Source organism: Euprymna scolopes, chromosome 32, assembly GCF_053919585.1.
Source record: "Euprymna scolopes isolate OS-2025 chromosome 32, ASM5391958v1, whole genome shotgun sequence".
NCBI lineage: Eukaryota > Metazoa > Mollusca > Cephalopoda > Sepiida > Sepiolidae > Euprymna > Euprymna scolopes.
In genome coordinates, this window is record NC_136513.1 from 43,909,027 (window position 1) to 43,924,069 (window position 15,043).

A 15,043-nucleotide genomic window follows, 5' to 3' on the forward strand; every position below is an offset into this window, starting at 1 on the left:
GTTTTGCTTTCAACTTCGATTTTAGCTGATGGCACCCCAATATTTTGTTTTTACTTTTGAAATCACGACTTTATAATAATACTAGCAGGGGTGCCCGGCGTTGCTCGGGTGTTTGGAGGTGTATGCTGTGCAAAAAAACAAAAAAAATGGTTAATTTTTTAAAACTTTGACCCCTATTATGACCCCTTAAAATTTATTGTTTCGGGCTCAAATCACTTTATTAAGTTAGATCCAGGTTCAAGAAAACTATATCTAAAATTTCAAGTGTCTAGACCCAAAATTGTCAGAGGAGTTTGGTAGAGTTCTTAAAGGTCAAATCGTTGAAATTTGACCCCTTAACAGCCAAATTTCTGGCTGACACCCGTCACATCGATGTTCCCAAATCTCAGTACCCGGTATTTCAAATTTCGCGTCTATAGACTAAAAATTGACAGAGTTATTGCGTAGGGAAATGTACACAGAAAGACAGACATACAGACACACAGACAGACATACAGACAGACAGACAGACATGTTCACTTTTATAGATATAATAGATATACGAAATCTGGACAAATTAAAATATTGTATTTAAGCATATTTTACGACCGGGAAAAGCCGCCCCCCCCTCCACGCTGGTAAATTTGTACATACCCGTATTTATTTCATCTTGTCTATAATTTCATTATATATATATATATATATAATGCACACACATATGCACACTTGAACTAACTTTTATTATATACCAAATTCTGGAAGGATGAAGTCACAATTTCAGATCAACAAGAAATCACTGTTAACACGATAACCACAAATGAAAAACAAAATGATAGTATTGGCACAACAAATATTCATGAAGAGTCAAGGAGGATGTAAACTCCGAGGAGAAAAGCACTTACCAGACTTCTACTGGGTGAGTTCAAAGATGACTGTTACCTTTGGGAGACTTGTTGCCACTGAAATTCTAGTGAAGACCAATGGTCATCGCCAGCAAGGTGTCACTGGCAAGCCGCCGTTGTGAGGACATTTGCAAAGGTTATTGAAAGAAATGAAGAGTACTGGAAATCTTTGGAGACTTATTGTCACACAGACTCCAGGAAAACCACTCGTTTTTGTCAGTGATTAATCTATTATATAAATCTCACTTGTCAGTTTGAATGTATGTATGTATGTATGTATGTATGTATGTATGTATGTATGTATGTATGTAAGTATTGTGGGCTAAGGTTCTTTTAACCAAAGGCTAAAGGTGAAGTAACACTGACAGAAACCTCCAGAGGAGCTTAGGTCCTGTCAGTTGCGGCATACATGACCCACCAGCATGTGGAGTATGCTGTGGTGCCCAGCAACCTAAGTCCCAGTGATAGATCAAATGGCATGGTGGGTGGAGAGGGCTCCCGTAAGCTGTCGTGAAGGCAACCTCTCTAGGAGAAAGAAAACCTTGATATAAAACCTGCGGCGACTGCTCCTTCTAATGATGTTGACTTGCTCTTCTTTTTGGTTCAATTTGACAGTTGTTTAGAGAGTGGGATTGTCTTGGTATAAAGTTTTTCCTCGCTATAAAAAGCTTCAAGCACAGGCATTACTTGATATGCAATGGAATACACACTGATGCAAATATGGGCGTCAATGGCAATAAAGGCTTTGGAACTTCCAAAGTCTGGCCTGGTAGGTGTTCAGGGCACCACAGCTTGAACCCGGTCATCAGTGAAATTGCACGACTATAGAAAGTTCATAGAAGTGATCGTCTGGCATGAGCTGCTAGTTGCACTCATGTTTGCATCATTTGAGCCAGAGATATATTAAGTAATCGCAATACTCGAGAACGAATTGCTGCCATCATGTATGTATTTATGTATGTATGTATGTATGTATGTATGCCTAAAACTTTTGACAGAGGCGATGGATTTTCACGAGATCGGTATCGTCTTGAAGCTCGACCATTCGGACCACAAATATCGAAAAATTGACTAAAAACATTAATTCTTTTCCCTTCAACTGGGCACTTTTCTACCAGGAGGGGTCGCCTTTTTCGCCGATATTTTCGAAAGTCATCCCCTCTTTTCGATTGTCTAGCCTTAATTTATACCTACATGACTTCCGTTTTGGCGATGGGTGCAACAGCAAACACGTCACGTTTTTTTTTTACGTTCTTTTCCTCTTTCGCCTTACGGGTTCGAGCCTGCCTGCCTACTACCATTTTTTATCTTTTTTTTGCTCAACACACACCTCCAAACACACGGGCAATGCTGGGCGCACCCAGGCTAGTCTCTAATAATGGCCGACGGGTCACAGTATGTTTCTAGTTTCATTTTATAGTTTAAAAAAAAAAGTCATTTGAATTGCTTTCTTTTGACATTATATCGGAATTGATCTACTTCAATTCATGAATATGTTATTCAAATTCTTTCTGTTTTCAATCTTCTACAAACTAGGTTTCAATTCCGTACACATTCATTTAATATATGAAATTATGTTGGCTGGATTTTAAAAGTTGGACCTAGATAGCAACCAAGCTGATAAATCAAACTTTGATATTAAAAAAAAAATTTTTGTTATTATTGTATCATGTTATTGGCAATAATTAAAAATTTTCTTTTTTTTTTTTCATCACAAACAAAGCATATTGGCACGCAGGGGACTACTATTCAGGATCGTCTTTGATAGGGGACTGTGAGGAGTTGAGCAGCAAGATGTTATTTCTCATTACATTTTAACTTCTGTGGGTTAGTACAGTCACAGAAGCAGGAAACGAGGAGGGAATTCCAAAATCTAGCAATTTGAAGGAGGAGACTGTTAGAGTAGAAGGCTTTCCAGCATGTAGGGACATCAACAGTGAAGGGGTGAAATTTTGCTACTAAAACGGGTTTGTCAAAAGTATGTATGCCGAGGGATTAGTTCATCAGAGCACATTCTATCAAAGTACTTGTAAAATAGGAACAGGGATGCAACACTGCGGTGATGGGTCAGAGATTGAAGCTAGGCTGACAGTGCAAAATCTGGGTTGGATGCAGATATTCTTCATTACTAGGGCTGTGACAAAAGAGTATTCTTTTCATTGTTTTGACTCTTGAGTACATCAATCGATGCCTCCGTTCAGTCTCGAAAGACAAAGGAACCCCCTGTAGGGGCAGCTGTGCGTGTAATTGTGAGGCAAGCGTTGCGCAATCTCTAACCACACCTCTCTTGAATCGGCACTGTTTTGAATTCAGTGGCAAGGAGAAGTCCAGAACAACTAGAAACAAATCCGAGGTTAGCAGAGATCACATACAACACCTGGAAGTCCAAAATGGTCACCCATTTAGTACTAGAGAGGTTCAACGTTGTTTAACTTTGGTGATCTAGCGAGAACCGGCATGTCAACGTGATTATGCCGTACACTCTTGAGTACATATCTGACAATTAAACACAGTTAGTCAACCGAGAACCACATCACTCTATATAAAAGCATATAAGAAATCAACGGATACACACTCGAGAGTCAAAACAATGAAAAGAATATGCTGTTGTCCTAGCCCTAATCATTACTCACCAAAACAGAAAACGTAAACAAAGGGAATAACTGATATTTACTTGTGTAAGGAATGAGCATTTAGAGATGATAGTTCTTATGGAGTCAGTTGTGAGTATTGATGAAGAATCCTGAATCAGTCCTGGAAATGGCCGAAACAGTTTAATATTTGATAGCCATAAACAAAAATGTAAAAAAAAGCAGACGACACTAAGCATGTGAAGCGTTAGAGTTAAAAAAAATGTAACTTCTCAAAAAAGAAAAGTTGAAAAAATTTCCTCAAACAAAATAAAATACAAAAATTGTTTTCAAATCATAAACTGCTTAGACCATTTCCAGGACTAACTCGGAATGCTCTGTCAATACTTGGGACAAAAAAGAAAAGTTGTAAAACCTTCCTAAAAATATAATAAAAGAAGATTGTATTATACTTCTCTTAGACTGTCTGTCTGTTCCACATTTTTTCAGAAACTATTAGGCCAATCTAGCTGAAATCTTGTATGGATCTTTCTTATGATAAGGTGCACCGAACTAAATATTATGATATTCGTTCAATGTGCACTTACAGATGAATATGAATTAATAGGAATTAGCACAAGATCATATTTACTCTAAAAGTTTAATTGGGGGGGAGTGGGTCAGTATTTAATACCAAAAATTAGCAAACTTTTACTATATTCAGTTTGGCATTTGAAGTCAATGAATTTTATTTTTTGCCTTTTTTTAATATGCAAAATGACTAATTACGACAACCAACAACTCTGGTCATGACAGAGGCCAACTAGGGTCATCCGTTTGGCCTTAATAAAAATGGTCCTGGCTACCTATCTCCTCGATATTCAGCAACTGAAACAAAACAAATATAATTTAACTTGATTTGTTTTTTTAAAGACTATAAAGATTTATATCCAAATCTTTGGAATCTTTTTTGATGATGTTTTCTCTGCAAGTAAATCTGATGGATTTGTATATCATGACAAGAGTGCTCTTCCCACAGATGGAAAGGTTTACAACATTGTCCACCTACTTTTAACGCACCCTTTATATATATATAATCCCCGAAACAGTGTTTCATGGTAAACAACTGATGATCCCTTGAAAAATAAAAAAATTGGATTATAGTAAATTTGAGAGAGTTGATGCAGTGATTGCAGGTGATTAAATGACTTACTGACTAGATGTTTTTTTAACGAATGATAAAAAATAATTTTTTGTATGGTTTCAAATGTTAAAAACTTCAAAGACTATATATATATATATATATATATATATATATATATATATATATATATATATATATATATATTAGTGTTGGGACGATTAATAGGAATCGGGAATCTGAAAAATTGGAACTTTTTGGGGTATCGGAATCGGAAAAATTATAGTCTAATTTCTGATTCCAAACTGATTCTTTAAAATTTTAAAATAAAAAAATGAAACAAGCACAAATTAATTTTTTATTAGAAGTTGTTCCTTTGCAACATAAGACTGAGAAGGGCTACAGAATGAGTTATAAAACTCATTTACACAACATTGATTAGCAGAGTTTAATTTATTTTATTTATTGGTCATTTACAACTTCCCTTATGCCTTTGTAACCGTTTAGCATCTGCTAAAATGTCTGTGTGCCCTCATCTGAGGGAGTTCATATGATTATTAACAAATTTTAAATACTCTGGGCAGAGTGGGGGAGGGGTAAATTTAGTTGGTGCCAGCTGTACATTGGGATGTTTGTCATAGGCTTCTTCTAACATAATTAAAGTTTTATGGCACCTTTTTAGACACAAGGAAATCCCCAGACTCTCCAAAGCTACTTTAATTTGTTTTTATTAGTTTTATTGTAAGCAGAGTAAATATTCTAGAGGTCACCTGCCTATCCAATATCACTTTTAAAAAGCTTTTCGCACCTATTTAATAAATGGCCATATGGCGTCTATTAGAGACTTGGGACTTTAATATCAAAGATTTAACATGCTTGGAATTTTTTTTCTGGTGCTGTTTTGTATGATCACCACATCCTTTGAAATATTTCATGTTTCTTTATATTTTGTTTGGTTTTGGCACAATTGAAAATATACATGAAAATCTCACAAGTTTATAAAAATTTTGGAAAGGCAAACATTGAGAAGTTTGTTAACTTAAAAAAACAAAAAACAAAAAAAACTTTAATTTACATTTAAAATAACCTAAACATTCTACTTTTCTAGGTGATTATGTGTGATCACACTGAAACGTTATTTTAGAATTTAGAATGGGGGTTCAGTTGTGCATATAAATATAATGTAAACTGATTCCATTTCGATACATTATAACGGTTTAAACAGTAAAGTAATTTTTACCATTAATTCGAAGGCCGATCAGCAAAATCATAAAATCACATGTAATTGCTATATTTTTCGTATTGCCACCCGTACTTAGGGTTATTAGTAGGAAAAGGGCGTGGTTTTTATGACTTTTAACAATACTATATATTAATACGATAGTATGTGGGTGTTATTTATCTTGTGTGTCAGGATTACATTCGAGTGACTATTTTTTAATTATGGATTCCCATTTCTTATAATAAATAATTTTATCACGAATTCTTCATAAGTTTTGGTTTTGGTTTCGATTATAGCTGATGGAACTCCAGTGATCTTTTTCTTTTTTTTAATAAATAATTTTATCAAGAATTTTCATAAATTTTGGTTTCGGTTTCGATTATAGCTGAAGGAACTCCAGTGATCTTTTTTTTTTTTTTAATAAATAATTTTATCAAGAATTTTCATAAATTTTGGTTTCGGTTTCGATTATAGCTGAAGGAACTCAAGCTGATGCACCCAGGTCATATGGATATTTTTTTTATTTTTGAAATTGCAACTTTATAATATATAAAAATTTATAGAACATTAATTCTATAATAATACATACAAAATCTGCAAGAATTAAAATATCATATTTAAGCGTACTTTACGACCTGGCTGCACCGGGCGTCTTTGCTAGCTTAGATAAATACTTTTGCAGTTTTAACAAGAGTTACAATACTATCAGAGCATCTCTATTTACAGCTTGAATACCAACATCAATATATATTTTTTTTTTTTTTACACAGTGATCACCACTTATCAAGGCCCGGAAGCCACTAAGGGTTAAGGGTTATTGCAAGTACATTACGTTAGTGTGGAGATTTGATGAAGTGTTTACTTAAGGGGGCGGTTCATTAGGAATGTGTTAACATTGGACTTGAAGACATCCAAGTTGTAGTCCGGTGGGAAGCAGGCAGACGGAACAGAGTTCCACAGGCGTGCAGTTCTAAGAAAGAAGCTTTGTTCATGGAATCCGCGTTTTGATTTAGGCACAGATATAGAGTAGGGGAAATTTTTCACAGTGGATTCAGCTAGACGGGTGTTTTTTGTGAAAGATTGGCGAGGGGGGACCAGAGATTGGAGTTCAGACGAGCACCTGCCATGGAAATAACGATAAAACAACGAACAAAACAAAAGTAACGATATTACATATGAATGAGTCCCCTGTGGAATTTCCACAGGTCCCACTAGTTGTTATCACGTTTTTGTTTTGCTTTTTTACAGCAAAGCAAAGCAATTTAATAACCCACGAAATTTATATAATTAAAATAAAATTTAAATATACATAGAAGGAAGGCACATAATAGTTAACGAAGCCCAACGTCCTCTCCATGTTAAAAATGGTTTTCCAAATAGTAACATTATTATTTAAAAATTCGTTTGTGACTAATGTATACCCATTAACTCTTATCCTCAAGTGGCCTCCAGACCTTAATAACTGATGATTCCTGTGTAAAAAAAAAATAGGGGGGGATGATATTTTGTTCTTACATCGTTTTCTTATTTTACCTACCCATCGTTGACTATTTTCAACTGTTTATGAAAACTTTCAAGTACCATGTTGTATACTAACGACGAACTGATACAATTTGGCTTTGTTTAAAATCAAAATAAACCTTTTGTTGTCTTTCAATTTGCAATACATTACAAGGAAAACATTTGAGAAAAAAACATATTCGGAAATTACCCGGGGATTTATGTAATAATTTGAAAATTTACAAAAAAACAAAAACAAAACAACAACAAAAATAAAATAAGTCTCTAATTAAATATTTATAAATATTAAAAGAATCAGAATCGGAATTCGGAATTTTGAACGGAATCGGTAATTGGATCGGAATCGGGAATATGATGCATGTGTTCACGAATATAAGTATCTGTATGTGCGCGTGTGCTTGCATATATGTGTGGGATGCAAGTATGTCTGAATCAATATATGCATGTAGGCCCATGTATATGACTTCATGGGTATATGGGTGTCGATGTGCGGGTGTCTGTGTATGTGCGCATCCATGCTTACGCGCATATACTCAATTTAACACCTTAAGGAAAATTTGGGGTCAGCGGGAGCAGTGCGGGTGTATATGCATGCATGTATGCATACGTGCATGTGTTTACATGCCTTGGTGGAGATGTATGTATACAGATGAGCGTTTCTTTAAGTATATGTGTGTGTATGTACACATGTGTTTGCTCGCGCATACGACCGCAGGCTAACCCTCTCCAAGCACTTAACAACAAATAAAAATCAGATAGATAAACCGAATCATAGCCCCCCCCCCGCCTCCCAACCTAAGCGAACACCCAACAGGTCAAGACATACTTATCAAGAAATCATCTCACCAACGAGACGCCAACAACCTAAACCCTAGGACTCAAAATTTAAAGTAACCCCTCCTCCTACCCCCACATATCTCCCTCCCCCTCCATGTATCCCTATGCCCTAAGCCACACCGAGATGAACTTCCCAGAACCCCCCACAACCACCTAATGTCCTTAAACTCCAAAACTAAAACATTACCGACATACCAAGCACCCCCTCCCACCTCTTCCCCTTGTTCCCTTCCTCTTTTTCCGCTTTTCTCTCGTACCCCTCCACTGACACCACTCACCCTTTCATTCCACCATAAACGAACATTTCTGTAAAAGTCTGAGGAAGCTACATGACGGCCAAAAAACAGTCGCGTAGCCGAAACAATAATGTAACTTCACAGAAAAATACAGTAATAAAAAAATAAAACGCATATTTGCTCTACAACAGTATTGAGCACTTTCTTCAGGTTTTTATTAATCACCATTTCTACTATACATATATATATATATATATATATATATATATATATATATATATATATATATATATATAGTCATCCACATACAGTACTGTTTCGCTGTTTCACAGCTCATCAGTGCGGCTAGACAGGCAACTACCTCAAGCCAGGATTGAAACCCGACTGTCTGTACGGCAGTCAAGGCTCCTAACCATTACGCTATTGGCGGCTGCTTGAACGAGTAGTGAGTTTAACGATGTAAGTGAGAATGTGTGTGTGGTGTGTGTGAGGACATTTCTGAATCTATATACTCAACAAACTTTTGAGCAAAAAACTTGAAATTTGGTATATTGATTATTCAGACCTGTGGAAAACTTTTTAATCGGTTATCATCCGAAAAAAAGGGCCGATAAGGGATCAAAATTGAAAAATTTGTATGCGGGAGTGATGTAATTTTTGTCTGTTTTCAACAGTTTCACGACTGTGCATGCGTGAATAATTCCCATTATAGATTACTTATGTTAAGAGTAAATAGTTTGAGAATACTTTTAAAAGATCGTGTCACGCTGGTGCAATGGTTATCGTAATTGACTCACTGTCTTTAGGTTTTGATTTCAATCTAAGCTCAAGTATTTTTTTTTTCTTACAAAAAGTGAACTGTTTAGAAAAAAAACATAATACTCGCATGCACATGTTTCAGTTTCTTTCTGATTTTTATATTTCATTTTTTAAAGAAATTTCACATTACATGGCCCTGGGCAACGCCGAGCACATTTGCTAGTATATATATATATATATATATATATATATATATATATATATATATATATATATATATATATATATATATACTCGGGTTTTTTTTATATTCAAAAGTAATGGACTAATGAATTCAACGAGGTTGTTAGATAGTGCTCAATAAAAAGAGCTGATAATACTTGTTTATTGTTATATAAACATGCTCACATCCCGCTGCTACAAATAGCCACTTGTTTCAATCAATTTCAATGCTATTTGTAGCAGCGGGATGTGAGCATGTTTATATAACAATAAACAAGTATATATATATATATATATATATAAAGGAGATTAGAACAATAGTCTAAAGAGCTGAGTGTATTTTAATGTAACAGTGAAATTACTAGTTTAATTAAAATACAGGAAAGAGAAGGTGCTCTTTGTAATTTAGATATATAATAAGCTCGATAGTTAAATGTCCTAGAGCTAATTGAATATTAAGTAATGTGATTGATAATTTAAAATTTAAAAATCAAATTATAATCTAATTAAAAATCCGTTTCATAAGAAGGAACAACAACAAAATCAATTATCTGTACGATCGTTTCGTAAAACAATGCTTTTTATTGTGGTATACATCAAGTTACGTACAATAATTACATATAGTTTTTTAATAAGCAAGGTCTCCTCGTCAGCAAATTTTGAAGGGTTTTTATTGAATTTAAAAGACACCATAAATAAACCTAGCATTAAAAGTAAGGCAGATGAATCTTTTAATTTTTCGCTTTTTAAAATCAGGAACTATGGTCAAAATACTCATTTAGATGTTTGCTATAGCTTTTTATCTTATTGAGACCTTGCTTATTAAAAAACTATATGTAATTATTGTACGTAACTTGATGTATACCACAATAAAAAGCATTGTTTTCCGAAACGATCGTACAGATAATTGATTTTGCTGTTGTTCCTTCTTATGAAACGGATTTTTAATTTGATTATAATTTGATTTTTAAATTTTAAATTATCAATCACATTACTTAATATATATATATATATATATATATATATATATATATATATATATATATATATATATATATATATATATATATATATATATATATGTTAAATAAAATACATACAATCCATTCGGAATTATCTGTTGACATGCATCAAAATTGCCAGTGGCGGCAACAATGTGTGAAATTAACTCGTCTTTTGTAAGGAACTTCATTTTCGTTACCGATTCCAGAGAATCTCATTCCTTTCTCATATCGTAGTATTTACTGCTTCATTGGACAAAGAGATCAAAGAATTTCAGTTTTCAGTTAAATTCAATTAAGGTAGCCATCTTGTTTTTTTTTTTTCTTCTTTTCCTTGCATGAAAACTTCCACTCGATAATCAACTTCATTCACGAATTTTCTTTTCTTTTCTTCAACTATTAATCTATGTTAAACTTAAAGAAGCAAAGAATCTTTTTTTTTTTCATAGTACACGAAGTCCCACATCACGTGATGAGGAAGTGATCGACCATTGGTTGATTATGTCATGTTGTCATTTATATGAAGAGCGTGACTCAGAAGACTTCTTCCTCTTTTTCCATTTATTTATTTATTTATTTATTTATTTTATTCAGTTTGACAATCCAAACTAAAACATCGTTTATCCATTGCTTCTGTCTGGTCAAACCAGTTCTCTGACATGCGGTTAGTCTTCTCTTTACCCCCAAACAGATTTTTTTTTTAAACATAACTTAATTGCAGAACTAAGTTTTATTTTAGTATATATTTTGCATTATTAAAGTATTTAGGAAAAACGCCTCACGGAAACAAACGTTGATTAATTTGCATCTCTGAAAAGTTGGATATATGTTTGTGAATTTGTATGTACAATATTTACTCCTAAACTAATTAACCGATCATTATGAATTTCGGTATACTGCTACTAGGCGTAAGGGGTCTAAATCTGGGCTATATTTAATTTAGTTTTATGCAAAGCAGATAGAAGAGGTTGACGCCCTGTATATAATATCAGATACCTTTGACTTTTGTGAAATTTTAACAATCGGTATTAAGCATCATTTTTGTTTTCAAAAATGTTCCAGACAAAACATGAAGCCACTCAATATAAGGAGCTAAAAAATTACTACTTCAAGGTCAAAAACTAGCCAACGAGGTGTTATATGGATAGATTGCGACCACAGAAACAACAATTCTTACCCCTTTGTCAGAAACTTCGTTCATGGAATGTGAGGACTAAAGGACAAAATAAGGAAAATGAAAGTTACGAGGGTGCTTCTTTACTTCTATCAATTAATCATTTATAAATATTGCCCAATTTTCAGTTTCTCTAGAGTATTTTAAAGGGTTCTTTTTAGAGAGGGGTTCATATTACAGGCAAAACTTGCCATTTAAAAATTCAAATATATAAGATTTGTATTTGATCCGGAGTCATTAGACAAGAAGGTTCCCTGATTTTCAATTTCTTCTTAATATTCCTTATGTATGATAGCTTCCTTCAGTCTTGACAGACTATGGATACCCACTGTAAAGGTGCCTGCACATGGAATTATTGTGGCAAGAGTTGCGCAATCCGAACCACACCTCTCCTGAGTCGGCATTGTTAAATATCAGTGGCAAGTGGAGGTTCAGAACGACTGGAAACAATGCCGAGATAAGCGGAGAGCACATACAACACCTAGAACTCTCATATGATCACCAGGCTCAACGTTGCTTAACTTTGTTGATCTGATAAGAACCAGTGTCTCAATGTGATTATGCCGTACATATTACGTATAAATCTTTACTGTCAGGCATTTTTTATAATCAAAATCGTGATTAAAATTGGAATAATTATTCTAGACATAAGGTTTAGCATCATTTTATCTTCATTTTAATCTTCATGCAGAGATGCAAAACTGTTCTATTCAAGGAATTATTCTTACCTGTCCTAGGACGGGTATTATTCTACAATTAATATGATAATAAGTACAAATCGCATAAGATGAAAAAATGGCAAAAGAAAACAATAATGATCAAAGTGTAGTATCTGTTGTGATGCTGCATTACACTTTTTTTCACTTCACTTTTTTGCTCTTGATTAATGGAGGAGAAATCCTTCATGACTGATACATTTTGTATTTTTATTCCTATCCAGAGTTCCCCTTTTTGAGGAGCTGGTTTTCCCTCCACATTAAAAACCAACCTTGTGTGTAACTCTGCCCTCGTGGGGAGGCAAGTAAACAAAAAAAAACAAAAAAACAATAATAAACAAAATAAAATATTATCATTCGTATGGATTGGATTCATCGGACTACTGTCCTCATCTTGAGTGGCATTTTCACAACGTTTCAGTCGATGTAACCTCCGACCTTCTTCAAGTGTATTTTGTTGAACTTGGGAATGTTTTTGTTGGACATAAGTGCATGTGGCATAGTGGATAAAATACTTGGTAAAACTTAGTTTTAAGTTACACTCTTCTGGGGGTTGAAGGTTCAGTCCTCAGTGTGAGTGATATTTAAAATACAATTACGAATTACTTCAGATTTCTATCCAGTCATGGCTGATGGGACGAGAACATACTACCCTCACAGATTAAATCAAGGGGTCCGTTTGAAATTTTATGCAGATTCTTGAGTTCCATAAGATACACGTGAAGAAGGCCGGAAACTACATCGGCTGAAACGTTGTGCCAACAACACTCAAGATGAGAACAATCGTCTGAAAAATCCAAATAATACGAACTATCAATTCTTCATTCTCAAAAACTCAGAAACAGTTTTTTTTTGTTTTTTTTTTGTTCTTTCAAAAAAATCAAATAATACAAAAGTATCAGGAGAGCGTGTAGGTTCGCTCTATTTATCCTTTCGGATGTATTTCTAATTCTGTGAAAAGTAACGTATTAATGCGCCGAGAATGTGTAACCTATTTTACCCCCCACTCCTATCTAAGAAATAAAAAACGACATGGCAACAGCTGGCTCGCCAAGGAAGATAACACCTATAAGCATCCACGGGTATGGAAAAATGACATTAAACAGGATAGTCAATAGCACATCGTGCCGCTTTGACGACTTCAACCAAAAGAAATAATCAAAAGAAAATATCAGTTTGGCTTTGGTGTTCAAATCCCTTGCAGAAGAGTCAAAGGGTGTCTTTGTATTATGGACCCGAAGTTAGTGTGTGAACATGTCTATAAATAAAAATACTTTGAACGAGTTAATCCAAATGATAAGTAGCTACACAACACAAGACATAACTAATTCAAGACAATTCAAGACACGAATAAGGTAAGAGAACACAAGACACGACTAATGCAAAACAACACAAATCATGACTAATGCAAGACAAACAAGACAGGACTAATGCAAGACACACAAGTCATGACTAATGCAAGACAAACAAAACACAACTAATGCAAGACAACACAGGTCATGATTAGGGCTAGGACAACAGCATATTCTTTTTATTGTTTTGACTCTCGGGCGTGTATCCGTTGATATCTTATATAGAGTGATGTGGTTCTTGGTTGATTAACTGTGTCTAACTGTGTCGGATATATACTCGAGAGTCAAAACAATGAAAAGAATATGCTGTTGTCATAGCCCTAGTCATGACTAATGCAAGACGACACAAGGCATGACTAATGATTATACGTTCATAGATAATAGGACCTTTTGCTTTTTAGTGATATTTTAGTTCTTGCCAATCTCAGGTAAGATGTTCCACTCCGCTACAAACCCACCAAACCTTACAATTTCATCTTCCTCGGCAGTTTCTATTAAATGTGGTGTTTCCTCGAGTTTGAGTGAAAACAAGTCTACCCACATATCCAGTACTCTCCACCTTTTTCGATAACCATTGCAAACGACTTTGCATTATTGCAACAGCCATTTACCATTGATTTCTTGCTAGCAACGGCCATTGATCTTCTCTAGGATTTAGATGGTAATAAGCCTCCAATGAAGGTTTGGTTAGTGTTCACTTCTCAGTCTTTCTAATCTTTCCTTCTGACTATTTTGTCATCATTTTTGGGGGGGAGGGGGGAATACAGCTTATGAAATTTCTTGCAATTTCAGTTCTCTTGGTTTCATGTGGTGTTCCATTCATATTTTTGCTTTAGTTCTGTTGCAACTTCCTTCTGACTGATTAGCGTTCAAGTTTATGTGGATTGGTTTCTGTGCTCAAGGATTTTCATTAACATATTGACAGCTTTCATCATTGCCGTCCATTGTATAGTTTTATTCTTCCCTTTGATTCCAATTTCTCCTTGTCTTTTTTTCCTGATTTCTTGGGACTGTTTGCAGTGCTTATATGATTATTGGTATTTTATTGACTTTCTTCACATTCCATATTCCTTTTAGTTCTCCGGCAAGTTCCGTGCATATGTTTCATATTTTTGATCTTCACCCCGTAGTCTGCTGGGACAGCAAAATCTTTGAAAAATTTATTAACTTTAAAAAATATACATCTGACTATCATTATATCCGGTCTCCTTGCTTAGATGAGTTTATCTGTTTGTACTTCCATGCTCCACAGGATTTTTTTGTGATTTTCGTTTTCTAGTTCTGCCTCTGGTTTGTGCCTGTACCACTTGTCTGCATGTTGAAAATGCAGTCATTTGCATAATTCCCAATGTATTGCTTTCTCCACATAGTCATATTTGAACATTTAGTTTTGGAGGGATAGTTTGCTGCA

The 15,043-nt window shown here is 34.6% G+C and overlaps 1 protein-coding gene across 1 annotated transcript in view; it reads left to right on the forward strand.

Moving 5' to 3' along the window:
* The first annotated feature begins 808 nt into the window (after positions 1 to 808).
* The window catches only part of LOC145256140 (general transcription factor II-I repeat domain-containing protein 2B-like), a 31,360-nt gene continuing 17,125 nt past the window's right edge, over positions 809 to 15,043 (forward strand). The window contains exon 1 of the mRNA XM_080114725.1: positions 809 to 999. Within this exon, the coding sequence (XP_079970851.1) occupies positions 809 to 999 (191 nt within the window). The remainder of the gene's footprint in view (positions 1,000 to 15,043) is intronic.